The 16,766-nt window shown below is 51.2% G+C and overlaps 2 protein-coding genes across 7 annotated transcripts in view; one reads left to right on the top strand and one right to left on the bottom strand.

The window, feature by feature from the left end:
* Positions 1-16,766, bottom strand: part of LOC309807115 (uncharacterized protein) — a 155,773-nt gene that overhangs the window by 13,528 nt on the left and 125,479 nt on the right. The window contains exon 5 of one of the 6 annotated variants that reach the window (XM_082626347.1): positions 10,101-10,267. The exons of 4 other annotated variants lie outside the window; for them this stretch is intronic. In XM_082626347.1, coding sequence (XP_082482473.1) covers positions 10,218-10,267 — 50 coding nt within the window. In that variant the 3' untranslated portion in view covers positions 10,101-10,217. Of the gene's footprint in view, positions 1-10,100; positions 10,268-11,694; positions 12,297-16,766 lie in introns of those variants that run through there. One more of the 6 variants, XM_082626350.1, reaches the window with a different exon arrangement.
* On the top strand, positions 4,394-10,085 carry LOC309808033 (NUT family member 2G-like). The gene is made up of 7 exons (XM_082628045.1): positions 4,394-5,096; positions 5,793-5,868; positions 6,051-6,179; positions 7,220-7,343; positions 7,673-8,137; positions 8,536-8,652; positions 9,173-10,085. Exons 1-7 carry the CDS (start codon positions 4,409-4,411, stop codon positions 9,962-9,964), a joined length of 2,391 nt encoding a protein of 796 aa, XP_082484171.1. The 5' UTR covers positions 4,394-4,408; the 3' UTR covers positions 9,965-10,085.

The following is a 16,766-nucleotide window of genomic DNA, read 5'->3' on the forward strand; positions in this document are numbered from 1 at the left end:
CAGACTAGAACGGCACCTGTTTAATAGCTCGCACACACTATTTAGCCCCCACTGTAGGCCCCGCAATCACTGAACCCTTCATGCAGCCGGCTCCCCAGTGGTGCCGATAATCCTGGGGTAAACATCTCAAGGGAATCGAGCTCTATGGGGGCGTGAATCCACATTGTGGGGAGTCTCCTTACATGGACAAGGGCACAAATAACCCACAGGGTGAACAACAGTGCAGAGCGGTGACACCTGAGGGGTGAAAAGTCCCCGTACCCCTTACCTCAGGATTCCTAGAATTGACTCTACAGGCCGCCATGACAGGCCCCTCCCCGCCGGACAGCCATTGGGGCCCCACCCTCGGCGCTCGCGCATGCGCTCCTGTCTTCCGGAGCAAACTGCCCCAGCAGACGCCGGGAGCTGTTGGACGACGGCGGTCCGCGTGCCCGAGAGCCCCGCCCCAGTGGGCGTGCACAGGCGTGCGCGGGCGTGCAGGCGCGGGGTGCGCGGGCCTAGGAGGTCTCTGCAGGAGAGGACAGAAATGGAGGGTCGGGCAAGCTGCGGAACTTCTCTGGCGACGCTCCTCGCTGGGAACCTTCGTGACGGTCTCTTCTTAAAACCAGCTCTTGGGAAATGTGCACTCGTGAGTTTTATATTGCACTCGTGAAACCCATGCACTTAGCTACAAAGAGTTCTGGAGAGCTCCGCTGTAAGCACAGTGGCCTCAAATTGGGCCAAGTACTTTCATGTCCTTTGGACTGCCGTTCCTTGGTTCTTGTTAATGTCTTTCAAAAAACAGTAGGTCCTTTTTCCTAGCACACCTGAAGTTTCCGTTAAAGAACAATGCTAGCAAAGAATTTCAGACCTGGGAAACACTCTTAAGATACTGTCTCCTGACTCCGTTCCTAGAGTTTTTCCAACGCATTTACTCTACTAGAATATTTTTTCTCAGTGTTCACAGGTGTTTCCTTTGTACGGTTTTGGGGTTTTTTAAAAAATAATTTTGAGAAAGAGTTGACCATCTGGGCCAATTTCAACAGGTAGTATGGGAACAATTTTATTTTCCCTCCCTCCTTTTTTATAATATCTTGCAGAATTTCAGTTGACAATAAAACAACAACAAAAACAGTAGCGGGATCGACTCACTGACCTGACTTTGTAAACTTCCCGAAGAGACGTCAGTCATCAGATCCGCTTTCTGGTCAAACGCAAGATTAGAGCATTTCTCACTCAACAGGATGCCTCTGAAGACCCCTCCCATGTAACAGCACTAAGCGCCTCCAAGTGCAGACTTGAAAACTCCACAAGACACAAACATGGTATCTCTTCGTTTCTTTAATGTTTCATGATTGAGTGGAAGATGGAACTGTCTTCTGAGGCTTGTGATGCATGTCCAGAGATGTTTTTTCTCAGTAGTCAATGCCCGCCCCCACCTTCTGTGCAGGAATAGTCAGAGATCATGATCCAAAGGACTTTTAGATACTCCCTTCTGTGACTGGTCTTCCCAAGTTACATTTGGGCTAATTTGATTCTCTCTGTCTGTGGGGTGTAGGATTTTGAAGTATTACAAAAGTGATTGCAGAATTGGGACTGGCTAATTTTTGCACAGTGCAATTTTTGTATCAGTGGCCTTGAGAAGAGTCCTTCAAATACTGTATCAGAATTATGAGTGAGAATCTTGTAAATAATTGGTTGAATGACTGAACAAAGGGAGGAAGCAACAAGGCAGCCTGCCTTTCTCGAGTGCCTGGGTACAATATTTTGCCTCACCATTCCTCTAGTATGAAGTTATTGGTTGCAAATCATTTAAGTTTTCCTTCATTATTAAAGCTCCAGGGCTTCCCTGGTGGCGCAGTGGTTGAGAGTCCGCCTGCCGATGCAGGGGACACGGGTTCGTGCCCCGGTCTGGGAAGATCCCACATGCCGCGGATCAGCTGGGACCGTGAGCCATGGCCGCTGAGCCTGCGCGCCCGGAGCATGTGCTCCGCAACGGGAGAGACCACAACAGTGAGAGGCCCGCGTACCGCAAAAAAAAAAAAAAAAAAAAAACCCTAGGTTGATGGATAAAGACGTGAAAGGAAGGGACTGTCATGTTCAACCTCGGTGCCGTGAATCAAAACAACAGTCTATAAACTGCCTAAAGAGGCACACGCCAATTGTGTTGCCACTGTGGGAGGTGGAAGGAACTTCCGGTTCTTGCCTACCTGCCAGAGCCCTCGTGGAATGTCCCCCCAGCGCACGCCACCCCGACCCACGTGCCCTCTGCCCCTCCCCCACCGCAGAACGGTTCAGCCCGCATTTTCCGGTTTACTTTCAAACGTGTCCCTCGTTGACTTGGATCCCGAGCGTTTGCTGAAGCAGGTCGCTCTCTGGCTCCTGGTCTTGACTTTTCTCATTGAGGCTACCAGGCAGCAGTAGTCCGTGCCCAAGCCTGCAGGATGGCTTCAATAGGAGGTAAGCCTATAGGCTGGGGGTGTGTTCTCAGAGACCCTGCCATCCTCACATCCTTCAGGTTCACACGTTACACTTAACTGTGGGCACACAGCTGGACTGAAGTAGAGGGAGAAGAGAGCACTGGACGCACAAGGACATTTCACCTGGGGAGACTGGGGAGCCTGAAGAAACCTGAGACTGCCCTGGGGAGGAGGGGTCGTTGGAGGTGGATCAAGAGGAATTGCCCTGGCAATGGAGAAAGGATGGCAGCAGTCTGATTCTTTCTAGAAGGGAGACAAGCCACTTTGAAACGTGTGTGTAAGGATGTGTGTGATGTCCTGGTGGTGACACAGGGAGGGTCATGAGGAAAGCCTAGAGCTGTATTGTGTTCCTGAGGCACCTGAAGCTTGCCTCACCATATCTTTCAAAGGGATTTGAACAGGAGCATACTATATCTCAGGGGGCCGTGGGGAGAGATGGTCTTGGTGAGAAAACTATTCAATGGGGCTGTGTGTGGCCACACCTGCAGTGAAGTGTCCTCTCCGAGAGCTAGGCAGGGGGTTACTCTAACTGCCGCAGCCCACACCTCGTCCACTCCTCCCAGCCCAGAGCTCACTTGTCAGTTCAGGTAACTGTTGCCTTGGATTCAACAGGGGATGGGCAACCGTTACGTGTAACTTCAGCCAAGAGAGGGCTCAGGTTCCTGAGTTGCTCTGAATTGTTCTTCCTTTTGTGGAATGGCAGTACTTCAGACCTACTTCATCTTGTCCCGTATCTCATGGTGGACCCTCAGGCTGCCTTGAGAGGAAGAGTTTGTTCCTATTTCATGTCACTCCTTCATGGACAGGGAACAGATGTGGAGTGGGGTTGGTTCGGGTGGAATGTCTATGAAGGCTGCTTCCTCTTTTAAAGGGGGAAGGAGTGTAGCCCAGGATCAGGAAGATGATCTTCTGTGTTACTATTAAACGTCCTATGACATCTGTTCCGGTTAGTTAGGTGCACCGTGGTGTGTACCTTGTTCTCCTGAACAGGGATGTGTTTCAGACAACTTGATCGCCATGGCATCTGGCTTATGCCTGCATCTCAGATTGTCTCTCCGTTATTGGGAGCTGGAAGGGGAAGGACCACAGGCAGTCTATACTCCCACGACCAATGTAACATGACAATTCCCTGGCCCTTGTTTAATCCTCTGCAGCCATCACTGGCTGTGAAATGACAGAATCTAAGGGACACGCGCCTACTTCTCAGACCACGCCAAGCCCCTAGGAACAGAACTCCTGACTGATGACAGTGACTCTGGGCACTGGGGAAGGGGTGGCAGGACCTGGCCCATGTTACGTATCTGCTGTGGGTTGTTCGGAGATGCAGGTGCTTTCTGGGCCAGTGTCATGGGTTTGTATCAGGATTCCATTAGAGATATTTTCCAGCATTTTGTTTTGTTTTGTGAGGCTAGGAAAGAAAGAGGGGATTTATACTGAGCATCAGGAAAAGGAGGACTGAGGAGGAGGTGGGGCCCTAATATTTTACACAGTGCCTGTCCACAAAGGGCCTTTGGGGGCCTAGAACTTACCTTGCAGAAGGCCCCTACCTGCTAGTACGCCGGCTGAGGGGCATTTCTCACAGAGCGGATGTCCACACAGCTCCAGGTCTTGGGAGACAGCCTGTGAGGCTTAGGTGCCAGGGTGTGCCTTAGGGAGGCTCTCCAAGTGAGTGCTTGCTGAGGCAGTTTCTTCTCGGCAGGCAGGGGTCAGGGAGCTTGGTGGATGGGCGTGGGGTCACGAGTGGAATAATTCTCAACTGGAGGTCAGGGCATGAAAATCACTTGAAGACAGTTGCACGCTGCAGTTTCCCTTGTCCAAGAGTCTCTCATCTGTGGAGATTTACACTCTGATGCCGCAGAAAGCCTCAGTCCCACTTGCCCATTCTCCTCCTCCATTCACTCCTCTCCTTTGCCTCAACAGCATCTGCACTGCTGGGAACGGATGTCACCATGAACCCCGGTGCCTCCTTGTCTACTTTCACGGCAGTGTCCTTTCCTCCACCCGTTCCTGGCGCCCAGCACTGGCCACCCTGGGAGCAGCACCTGCCACCTCTCATCGCCCCCGCATTCCCTCCCGGCAGCAGCCTGTGGCTGCCAGCTTTCCCCAGGATGCCTTTGGTGGCTAATGGTGGCTGTGGCCCTGGTGCCCCTGGGGCTTGCAACTTCACTGTACAAGTCAGGTCACAAGGGAGGCCAGTGCAGGCCCCCCAGACTCAGACCTTTATCGTTCCTCAGGGCCCCCTCAACTGGAGCGCTCCAGGGGCCCTCAGCGGGAGTGCTGCATGTCCTGCACCCATATTCTTAGCAACCCCTGCGATGGAGACCATTGTGACTGCTCCAGCTGTTGGAGTTACTCAGGCTGGCAAGGGAGGCTGGACCCTAGGCTTTCCTCCTCAAGCTCCACCACCAGCTGCCCAGATGGCCCCTAACATTCGCCCAGTGAACTCTGGGCCATGGCCACATGGCACTTCCAGGGAGGGCAGCCTGGACACCAACCAGCCCTATGCCTCGCAGGAGGACTGCTCTAACCACCAGAGCGTGTACAGTAACTTCCGACGGTGGCAGCGCCTCAAGCCACTGGCCCGGAGACACCTTCCCCAGAGGCCTGATGCGGAAGCTCTTTCCTGCTTTCTCATGTGAGTGAACGCTCAGGGGGTCATGAGCTTATCGGAGCTCTTAGATAAAGAGGAACTGGGGATGGACTCGCAGGTTAGGTTTCTAGGGATACTGGAAGCAAGGTGTGAGGGCGATGTCCACGCCATGAGAAGGCACACTGTCGGTCATATGGGCGAGCCTGCCAGTCCATGACATCATGACTGAAATGTGCCTTATCTCAACTGACCCCACCCCCCTGTGAGTCTAGCCAGCTTGCTCTTCCATGATTCTCCTGGTAATACGGCCTGAAGACTTGCAGTCAGAGAGGGTCGTGGTGTAAGTTGAGGAGCCAAGGAGTGGATGCCACACTCTCCTGTGCTGACGTCTCCTTTCATACAGCACCTGAGTGTACATGGCCGGGGAGGTCACTTCGGAGAAGGGGGAGGAGCACGGGGCCCAGGAGAGCGCTTCATGCACGCCTCGACTTTGTTGATGTGGAGAATTCCACTAGGAACAGGGTGATGGTAGAGCTCTCCTAAGGGCATGGGCTCTCTCCCACTAGAGTTGTGAGCCTGGCAGGCATTTCCATCCTAAACCTGCGGTCCCTCGTAAAAAGGGGACAACCACACTTCATTCAGAGGACCGTGCAGAAGACTCCTTGGGCTAATCTACGAAGTGTGAGCAGATTGCCTGGCACATGCCACGCCTCATTGATGATGGTGATTTTTATTATGAAAAGGCAGCCTTGAAGAGGAAAAGAGCTCCCCAAGGCACAGTGTCCCAGCTGTAGCCTGGGAGTGGATGGTCATCCTCGAGTGAGTGTGAGGTGGTGACAGCCGTAGCCGGGAAGGCTTGTCTCTGCTCTCCCGGACACCTGCCTCTCACTCTCCTGTTGCTCAGTCATGCTGTGATGAGTGATGTGTGGTCCACATTGGTGGGTGGGGTCAGGCAGGTGGGGGCTGGGCTGGGCACAGAGACTGACCCCGAGTGCTTACAGCCCAGCGCTTCGATCCCTGGCCCGCCTGAAGCCCACCATGACACTGGAGGAGGGACTGTGCAGGGCCGTGCAGGAATGGCAGCACATTAGCAACTCTGACCGGATGATCTACTACGAGATGGCGCAAAAGTGAGTCAGCGTCCTGGGCCCAGGGTCTGCGTGGGGGGTGAGGCGAGTGGGTGAGGGCAGGGTCTGGCCGTGGGGGTGCTCATCAGAGAGGACAAAGGAGAAGGGCTGTCGCTCGAAACGGGGGGCCCGCAGCCCAGAGGCCCTACAGTCCTCCAGAAACCCCTCCCTCACCTTGAGAGTTTGGGTCTTCTGTCCTTCCTCCACCACGAGCTCTGCCCTCCCCTGAGTTTGACCTACCCGTGCCCTGACATGAAGGTCTCAGGACGGGGCAGGGTGAAGCTGTGAGTCCAGTAGGGGTCCATCTCCGGCCATATGGGCTGGGCTGGGGAAAGAGCTCCACCTGCCAGCCTGCTGCTTCCTTAGTGGTGGCTGGCTGGCGGCCACTGACATACATTTGGGACCCCCTCTCCTCACGAAAAGTGGCCTGAGTGGGTACCCTGGCATCCCTCAAGAGGCTGGGGAAGCCAGCTGTCATCAGCCCAAGGGTCTCTGGCCCTTCCAGTGTTTGCTCCACGGTAATCCCCTTGGTTTAAGAAACAAAACCAAACAAACAAGCACCTCTCAGAGGAAAGGAAGGCCTGTCCTCTAAGCTCAGCATCCACATCGTCCAGCCTCTCCTGAGCCCTGTCTCCAGGTCTACGTTCCAGAACTCTCAGTCCCAACCCAGGGTCCTGGATTTGGGCAAGGACCCCTGTGGGGAACACATGCCTGTTCCAGCCTCTGGCTGTCAGCCCTTCATGTGGCTCTGGATGGGGGGCATGAGGAGGGTGCCCCCTGGGTCAGCCACGTGTCCCGTTGACCTGGTTCAGTGCAGCGACCTGGCTCTATGCTGTTGAATGCTCTCCAGTGCTGGTGAGGCCGGAAGGGTCCCAGATCTTGTATCAGTTCCAGGAGCAGCTCTCTGCTGTGGACAGCACCTCACAGGGCCTTGACAGCCCCAAGGCACATCCTCTCCCAATCCCTCATTCTTGGCTGCCTTTGTTGGGCTCCAGAACCCAGGCCATTTTCTCAGGGTGGCCTGTGCCTCCGTCACTCCCCAGGTTCATGGAATTTGAGGCCGAGGAGGAGATGCAGGTTCAGCAGTTGCAGTGGATGCAGTGCGCGCAGGGCCTGCCTCCTCCAGCCCCACCGAAGCTGGATCCTCGGGGGCCCCCAGCCCCGAAAGTGGGCCTTCAGCCAGCCACCCAGGTTCCCACTGGAGTTGAACGCACAGGTAACAGGGGCCCAGGGTTGGCCACTGTTCCCATGTGGATCATTTTCCTTCAAGACAGGGGCATTGGTCTTTCAAGCAAAACAACCACCGAGGCGGGGGGTGGGGGGTGGGGTCTCAGATGCCCTTTGTCACTACGGGGTATTGACTTGGTCAATTTTGTAACTTCTCTCACGCCTCCCTGTCAAAGGACTGCACACAAAGTCTGCCTAAGAAGTGGGCTTGATGGGGACACCCCTGGAAAATTGGAGGTTCCCCACTTCCTTACATGTGACTCTCTTAGATGCCCCCTTACCGCCCCCCTCCAACTGTGCATGAAGCTTCAGGTGGTCCTGACCCCCCCACACCCACATCAATGTCCCCCAACAATGCCCTCACCAGCGTGCGCTCGGTGGTCAGGAGGTGGACCGGGAGCCCCTCACCTTCCTCCCCTTCCTCCTGCTCTGCCTCAGCCTGTGCTCCCAGCATGTCCGGCCCCAGCGCCCAGCCCTCCCGCCCGAAGCCACACAGGTCCCAGCGACCCCCGGAGCCCAAGGCACCCGAGGAGATTCCACCTGAGGCTGTGAGGGAGTATATGGACATCATGGAGGTGCTGGTGGGGCCCGTCCACTCAGCCACAGGCGACTCAGATGCAGAATGGGGAGAGGACGGAAATGAGCTGCAGCAGGAAGAGGACGGCACCTACTCGGACCCGGATCTCTTAAGCTACATCGACAAGCTGTGTTCCCAGGAGGACTTTGTCACCAAAGTAGGCTAGGCCTGGAGACTGGGGTCTGCAAGATGCCAGGGCATGGAACTCTCAGCACCCAAGATCTGGGTTCTGCTCAGGCCGTTGGGACTTAAGCTCAGCTCCTTGTTCCTGAGCCTGGTGTTAGGGGAGGTTTACGCAGATGTTTGTGTGTATGTTTGTGTCTATCTGTGTGTATGCCTTTGTGTCTGTGTTTGTGCCTCTGTATATGTGCTCTTTTGTGTGTGACTGTGTATGTGCATGTTTGCGTGTGTGTGTGTGTGTGTGTGCGCGCTGACCATCCCCGCCTTGTGGAGGAGAGTGGGGTGGGTCTCTGCTTTTCACTTTCCCTCCTGGCCTTCTTGTCTCACAGGCCACTCCTGGCCAAGGATGCTCACAGCCTCTTCTTTCTGTTCTAGGTGGAGGCAGTCATTCACCCTGGATTCCTGGCAGATTTGCTTTCCCCAGACCCACAGCTGGATCTCTTGGCCCTAGAGAAGGAGCTGGAGCAGGAGGAAGGGCTCACCCCCGAAGAAGTGAGACAGGGGAGGGAGAGGGACACTCAGGGAGCCAGGGGACCCCACGGGAGGGGGACCCCAGGTGATCCAGGGGACAGGGGAACCCAGATGACCCAGGGGAGCCAGAGGAGGGAGGGATCCCCGGTAGAACAGGGGACACAAGGGACACCCAGGAAGACCAGGGCACGGAGGGACCCCAGTGAATAGGGGAGAGATAGGGCCCCAGAACAGGAGGGCCACATAGCGCTGTCCATCCCTCCCCTGCCTGGGACGCCTGGCATGGGGAAGGGCCCGTTCTGGGGTGGGTGCAGTGCAGGGTGAAAGGAAGGAGAGGATAGGGAGCCGGGAGGGGAGGGAAGGTCACAAAGCTGGGAATCAGTTGCAGGAGGATGGCAGGACTGCCACAGTGTCTGTATTTGGATTCAAGTCCTGGGGTCGCCCGTCCCCTCCTCCCCCCCAGGGCCATTGTCCCACTGCCCAGTGCTCCTCCTCTCACACGTGTGCGTGGAGCCGTCACTGTCCTCCTCCCTCCTACCAGCTGGTGCAGAAACGACTCCTGGCCTTGAAAGAGGACGACGGTGTGCGGGCAGCCCCGAGTCACAGTGCACCCGGAATGGCCTCAAGTCCTTCTGAGTCCGACGCCAGCCAAGGTGCCCAGAGGCACGACCAAGACCCCCATCTAGGGGTCAGTGATGAAGCCTGCCCACCAGAGATTGATTCTGAGGCTCTTCATAGGCTCATCCAAACAGACACTGCCCTGTGCAGGCCCAAAGTCTTTGTTCCCTCTGGAGGACGTCAGGAGTTCTCTATATTCCGGCCCGTACGGCTCTCCCCTCCCCAGGGTCAAAGGCGCACCGGCCCTCTACTGAGATCCAGGGATGCGTCTGTTCTCAGAAAGGCCTCTCCTCTTCGGGAGGCCCGAGTGCCCGGGGACGGGTCCAGTGAGAACGAGGAGGTGCTCCAAAGCGTCTTCATCGTAGACTCTCAGAATATACTGGTGCCTTTCGGGATGTCCCTCAGTCCTGCCCATGTCTCAGCCCTGGCTTCCTCTGGAGGTTGGGGGGCCCAGAGTGCTCCCCAGTCCCCCTCCTCTCAGAGAAGAGGCCTCAGCCCAGCTCCACCAGCCGCTCCCAAGTCGAGGAAGCGGGCTGTGTGTGGACGCCCAGCCGCTGCTGAGAAGCTGCCCATCCCCGGGGCTGGCCTCGGCGTCTCTGGGAGGCCAGCCTTGGCTCTGGGGCTGGCTCGCCCCTCACAGCTGAGAAAGAGAAAGCGTGACCCGTTTGACACAAAGAAGCGTGGGAAGAGGAGGAAGAAGCACTGCAGCCAGTAGGGAACAGCTGGGCCGGCCCTCCAGGGCGAGGCCCCAGGGCAGCCCCCTGGGGAGCCTAGGGGCTCCTCCTCCTCCCAGTGCTGATCCTGGATGATGTGGGGGGAAGGGAGGGGGGCAGGACCACCAGGGTGGGGAGGGGGAGCGGGATTGTGGGGGGTTAGGGAGGTGGGTGTGGCCAGGTGTGGGTGGGAGCAGGACCTTTGGAGTGATGTATGTAAATTGTGAACAAAGATCGTTTTCGTGGGAAATGCTCTCAGGCCACTGTCATCTTGTTGGTGTTGAGCTGCTCCACAGAGAGCGATCCTGAGAGGAAGGAAGGATGAGGGAGGTCACAGGAGCTCTGGGTCTACAGGTGGCCACACCTTTCCTCCACATAGACAAGGACTCCTCAGGCTGCCCCTGGGAACGCACAGCTCTCACTTTCCCCAGGGACCCCCTCATCAGCCCCTTCTCTAACGCCTGCTTGGCTAGGGCCCTTCTGGGGCATCTGTACCGTCTTCTGCATCCCTGGACCTTCTGGGGAGGCAGAGCTGCTCTTGTGCCTTTCAGCCCTCTGGACACTCACCAGTTTCTAGCATGGAGCCTGGAGACGGCCCTTGTCATTATGGAGCTTCTCTCTGCTTTCCTGAAGCAGCCAGACAACGGCGCTGGGATGACCCTCCGCTCATCTAGGGTTTCCTGTGTGGGTGGCCTGACCAGAGACGAAAAGTCTTGGCCATGGGGACAGGACTGTCTGCCTCATCGTAGCGGGAGCATCCTCTAGTTCCACTGGGATTATTGCAATGTGGAGAGTGGTGGAGGCAGCTACCTCTTAATCCCAATGAGGATGCAACAAGGAGAATGGGTGTGGGGAAATTCATGGGGCACCCGTTAAAGGTCTGTATAAGGGAAAGGACAGTTGGGCCCCTTTGTGGAACTTGTGGGATTTCTGTGCAGCAGCATCTCGTTCAACTGAGGGAGGAGGACCCATCTGGCTGTGGCTGTGGGGACTGGCGTTAGGGGCCTACGGGTCTGCAAAGACACCCCAGAACTACTGTCCCTTCCCTTTGCACCCATGGCTGGACATGTGTGTGTACTGGTATCAACACTGGTTTGTATCCCCATAGAAAACAGATCCTCCTAACAAACTATGACCACGTTTCACAAGAACAGCTTGCTCACAGGGGCGGCAGGGTGTGGGAGAGGTGTCTGTGGCCCCAGATCTGAGTGGGAGCTGGGATCCATGCTGAGGAGTGTGAAGGCCTCAGTCACCGTCCTGTGGGTGCCAGCAGAGGCTTCGAATCATCAGAGCAGGGGAAATGACCCCCTCATTAGAGTGAGACGAGCAAACAATGAGGGGCAGGGAGTAGACCCCTGCTGTCTCCCGGAAGTGCCTCCCCTCCCAGTCTGCTTAGCCTCTGTCACAGCCTGTGCTGGCCCACCTCTGAAGCCCCTTCCTCCTAAAGCACTGAGGTGCTCTGATCTTTTATGGACCTGCCCTGGGCCTCACCCCCCCTTCCCTGCTGGCCAAAGGCTCTTCTCCTGCTTCTGAGTTCTGATTCCTTCCCCAGGACCCAGGCAGGTGTTAGGACAACAGAGATTCCCTGAACATGACCCCTACACCACCAGCATGCAGAACTGGGGCCGCAGGCGTCCACAGGTGGCCTGACTCTCTGCTGGACCCTGCAAAGAGCTTGGAGAAGAAAGGGGCTCATGTCTCTCCACCTCCACAGAATCCGCAGGTCAGCCTCACAGGTCCCCCTCTGTCCAGGTGGGCAGCACATATGTGCTCCCAGCCCTCCTTGACCCTTTGTGAAAGAAAGTTTTTGCAGCTTAGTAGTCTGATATTAGGCAAGGTGTCTCAGGGCTTGTTCCTTTTGAAGCCCTACAGGAGAATCTGTTTCCTTTCCCTTTCTGTCTTCTAGAGGCTGCCTGCATTCCTTGGAATTAGTCCCTTCTTCCATCTTCAAAGTGCATCACTTTAATCTCTGCTTCCCTCATCACATGGTCTCTCCAGCTCTGACTCTCCCTGTGTCCCTCCTATACAGCTCTTTGTGTTTATATATAGCCCACCCAGAAAATTTAGGATAATCTCTTCATCTCAAGATTTTTTACTTAGTCACAGCGGCAAAGTCCATTTTTCCATACAAGGTAACGTTCACATATTGTCATACGAGGGGTTAAACACGGACGTTTTTGGGGAACCATAATTTACCCTACTAGAAGAAATCCACAAAAATACCTACCATCAGAATCCACATGAATAATAGACTATGACCAAGTGGAATTTATTCCAGGGATGCAAGCCTTGTTCAATGGTAAAAAATCATCAATGTAATCTACCATATTGAGTCTAAAGAAGAAACACATACTGTCACACCAATTAATACAGAACAGGCATTTAACGAGATTCAACACCCATTTATATTAAAAATGCTCAGAAAACTAGGAATAGAAGGTCACTACCTCAACCTAATAAAGAACATCTACAAAAAACCTACTTCTAACATCACATCAAATGGTGAAAGAATGAATGCTTTTCCCTGAGTTCAAACACAAGGTTAGAATGTCCACTCTAATCTTAGTTTTCAACTTAGTACTTTAGATTCTAGTTAGTGTAGTACAGCAAGAAAAGGAAAAAAGAGGCATACATATTAGAAAAGAAGAAATATAACTGTCATTCTTTACAGATGACATAATTGTCTACATAGAAAATTCCAAGGAATGTATAAGTAGACTCATAATAAATTATAATAACTTGCTTTAGCAGGATCTCAGAATATAAAATCAATACATAAACATTAATACACAACATTGATCATATTTCCATATACTAGTAACAAACGGAACGATTGAAAACCAAAATTTAAAACATAGTAAATAGGTTCCAGTTCAAGATGGCAACATAGGAAGATCCTGAACCCACCTCCTCCCACAAACACACCAAAGCTACAGCTACATATGGAAAAATTTCCTCTGAAGAAAACTAAAAGATGGTGGAGCAACCCCTTCACATCAGGAAAACCAGAGGGAAACCACATCAAAACAAGTAGGAAAGGCTGAGACACAATTTTGCCATAAACCCCATCCTTGGTGTGGAGACACACAATTAGGAAGGAACTCAAAACCTGGAGCTTCTTCCTGAGAGGTGAAGGGTATGGACCCCACATTGGGCACTCCAAATTTTAAGGCTGGCACCTGAGAGATAGACCCTCAAAACATCTGACTTTGAAGACCAACAAGGCACATCCCATGAGACCCACAGGGCTGTGGTGAACTGAGGAACAGCTCTTAAAGGGCCTGTGCACAGACTCACCTGTCCCAGGGCCAAGTGTAGAAGCAGCCCTTTGAAAAGCACTCTGACTTTTGGTGAAAGAGACTCACTTCCCAATTTTAAAGCATTAATCTGAGGAACAGGGGCCTGCTGGAATACTCCCCAGGGACAGAGGCTGGCGGGTGCCATCTTCCTGCTCTCTCTCTGCCTTGATAAAACTGAAAGGTGCCATCTTTTTTCCCCTTTTTCCTTTCCTGCAGGTGACAGCTTTGTGCTCCAGCCAGCTGGCTCCTTCTTCCCTGCTCTTCCTCTGTCTTGCTATATATATATATATTTTTTCTTCTTTTCTTCTTTTCCCTCTTTCCCTTTATTCAAATGGTGTCATCTTTGCACTCTTCCCACCGCCTCACTCAGCCAGTAAGCATCATCTTCACACTTTCCTTCTGATGTGCTCCAGAGAGCCAGAATCTCCAAGACAGGAGATCCCATTTTTGTGGCCTCCACTCAGGGGATGCTCCTTGATCACCTGGCTCTGGAGGCCAGGAGGGATTTCTTTTCTGGGTCCCATGGGACTGTAACAATTGGAGAGACAGTTCTTGGCAGGATACCACCCCCAGGATGTACCACTACCCATCAGACTGAGACACAGCCCCAGCCTTTACATGAAAAAGGCCTATTTGCTAGTAGGGACAAGACTTAAGAGCAGGCTTCAGGTTCAGCACACATCTAGAGGCTACGGATGTGCTCTCGGGGAAGGTAGGCTGGGGTGCCATCTCTCCACCCTCACTCTGCCTTACTACAGTTCACTGGTATCTCCCAGAATGGAGCTTGTACACTTATCTGAAGCACTGTTTTCTTGTGACTGCTCCCCAGGGAACACCTTCAGATTGCTTGCTTCTGGGGCGCAGCAGGGCTTCCACTTGCAATCTCACAAGACTAAATATATTTGCATTCTTTAAAAGCTGTTACCAAGTTTTCTGGCTTCCTATCAACCTAAATCTAGGTGCTGCCCGAGATCCTCCACTTTGGGTTGCTCATTTGTCTTGGCACACCCTCAACTGCTGGAATGGTGTGCCAGGTCTATTAAAAATAAACTGCTTAGACAATCACAAAGGTTTGAGAGGCAACCAAGAGTAGACAGGGTTAAATGACAAGGTTCATCTGTCACACAGCTCTTCAAGACTGGGAGATGTGGCTATTTCACTTAATGCATAGAAACCAACACAGAGAGTCAAGCAAAATGAAGAAAGGGAGGACTATACTCCAAAAAAAGAACAAAATAAAACCTCAGGAAAAAATCTTAATGAAATGAACATAAGTAATTTACTTGATAAAGAGTTCAAAGTTATGGTCATAAAAATGCTCACTGAACTCAGAAGGAAAATGGATGAAAACAGTGAGAACTTCAACGAAGAAATAGAAGATATAAGAAAGTTCCAAATAGAAGTCACAGAACTGGAGAATGCAATAACTGAACTTAGAAATACAGTAGATGAAGCACAAGAAAGAATAGGTGAACTCAAAGACAGGTCAGAGGAACTCATCCAATCAGAGAATAAGGAAGAAAAAAGAATGAAAATAATGAATAAAGCTTAAGGGATTTATGGCACATCAAATGGAATAACATTCACCTTATAGGAACTGCAGAAGGAGAAGAGAAAAGGGGGCAGGAAACATTTGTAGAAATAATATCTGAAAACTTTTCCTAACCTGGGGAAAGAAACAGACATCCAGATACAGGAAGCCCAGAGAGCTCCAAAGCAGATCAACCTAAAGAGATCCATACCAAGAAATATTAAAATTAAAATGTCAACGTTAAAGATAACAAGGGAATCTTAAAATCACCAAGAGAAATACAACTTGTTATATAACTTGTTATATACAACTGGTTATACAACTTGTTATATAACTACATCAACCTAAAAAGCTTCTACACAGAAAAATAAACAATCAACAAAATGAAAGGGCAAGCTACAGAATGGGAGAAAATATTTTCAAATCATGTACGTGATAAGGTGTTAATATCCAAAATATATAAGGAACTCATACAGTGGCTATATCTATATCTATATCTATATGTAGATATATAGATATAGATAGATATAGATTTTCAAACAATTCAATTAAAACTTGGGCAGAAGAACTGAATAAAAAATTTTCCAATGAAGACATCCAGATCACCAACAGGTTCATGAAAAGATGCTCTACATCACTAATCACCAGGGAAATGCAAATCAAAACTACAACGAGGTATCACCTCAAAGAGACTAAGACGTAACAAATGTTGACAAGCATGCAGAAAAGGAAACCCTTGTGCACTGTTGGTGGGAATGTAAATCGGTACAGCCGCTATGGTAAACAATATGGAGTCTCCTCAAAAAATTAAAAAGAAAACTACCATACATTAGCAATCCTGCTTTGGGTATATATATATCTAAAGGAAATGAAATCACTATTTCAAAGAGATATCTGCACTCGCACGTTCATTGCAGCATTATTCACAATTGCCGAGAAATGGAAACAACCAAAGTGTCCATACATGGATAAATGGATATAGAAGATATGGTAGGTACATAGATGGAATATTATTCAGCCACGAAAAAGAAGAAAATCCTGCCACTTCCAACAACATTTATGGATCCTTGGGGCATTATGATGAGTGAAATAAGTCAGAGAGAGAAAAATAAATACTGTATGATGTAACTAAATTGTAGACTCTAAAACAGCCAAACCCAGAGAAACAGAGAATAGAATGGTTGTTGCTAGGGGTTGGGGTTGGGGGAAATGGGGAGATGTTGACCAAAGGGTAAAATATCCAGTTAGCACATGAATTTCTGGGAATCTAATCTACAGCATGGTGATTGCAGTTAACAGAACTGTATTATATACTTGAAAGTTGCTAAGAGAGATCTTAAATGTTCTCACCAAAAAAAATGGTATTTATGCGAGGTAACGGAGGTGTGTTAACTAGCTCTGCTGTGGTAATCATTTCACAACATGTAACATACCAACAGGTTGTACACCTTAAACTTACACAATGCTATATGTCAATTACATCTCAATAAAGTTAGAAAAAATACAGAAAACAAACTGTTGCACAACATTCAAGCAAAAATACTAGTTTGGAACTGCTTTTTCTTGAATTTAGTCATTGTTCCTTCTTGAATCTGTTTTGTATCACATGATAGCAGACTCATACAGGCAGCTTACTTCTGATCAGGCGCAGCCAAAAAGAAGCAACTGATGGTATATGGAAGTTTAGGGATAAGCTATGAGATTTCTCCCTTTCTTCCTCTACTTTGTGAAGATTCTCCAGCAGCAACTGTGTAACTTCCACGGCTCCAACTCCAATGAGACAGAACTGGTATGGTCTGACATTGATGATCATTTAACCTGGCCCTGGACACCTTTACAACCCTCTCCTTAACTTTGCCTTTCCAGCATAGGGGTACAAGTAAATTCCTATTCCTACTAATCACTCCATTATCTAGGTGGCCCTTCTTTACTTCTCAGAAGTTTCATCACTGGTGTTCTTAATACCCTGTATTA

The sequence above is a fragment of the Mesoplodon mirus genome (genome assembly GCF_964341445.2).
Source record: "Mesoplodon mirus genome assembly, chromosome: 7".
Classification (NCBI taxonomy): Eukaryota; Metazoa; Chordata; class Mammalia; order Artiodactyla; family Ziphiidae; genus Mesoplodon; species Mesoplodon mirus.

What these genes read in the sequence shown, in the direction of transcription:
- LOC309808033 (XM_082628045.1), top strand. Translation starts at nt 4,409, where the DNA reads ATGAACCCCGGTGCCTCCTTGTCTACTTTCACGGCAGTGTCCTTTCCT. An exon ending in AGGAGGACTTTGTCACCAAA is followed by an intron (nt 8,138 to 8,535) that starts GTAGGCTAGGCC and finishes TTTCTGTTCTAG; the next exon opens with GTGGAGGCAGTCATTCACCC. An exon ending in AAGGGCTCACCCCCGAAGAA is followed by an intron (nt 8,653 to 9,172) that starts GTGAGACAGGGG and finishes CCCTCCTACCAG; the next exon opens with CTGGTGCAGAAACGACTCCT.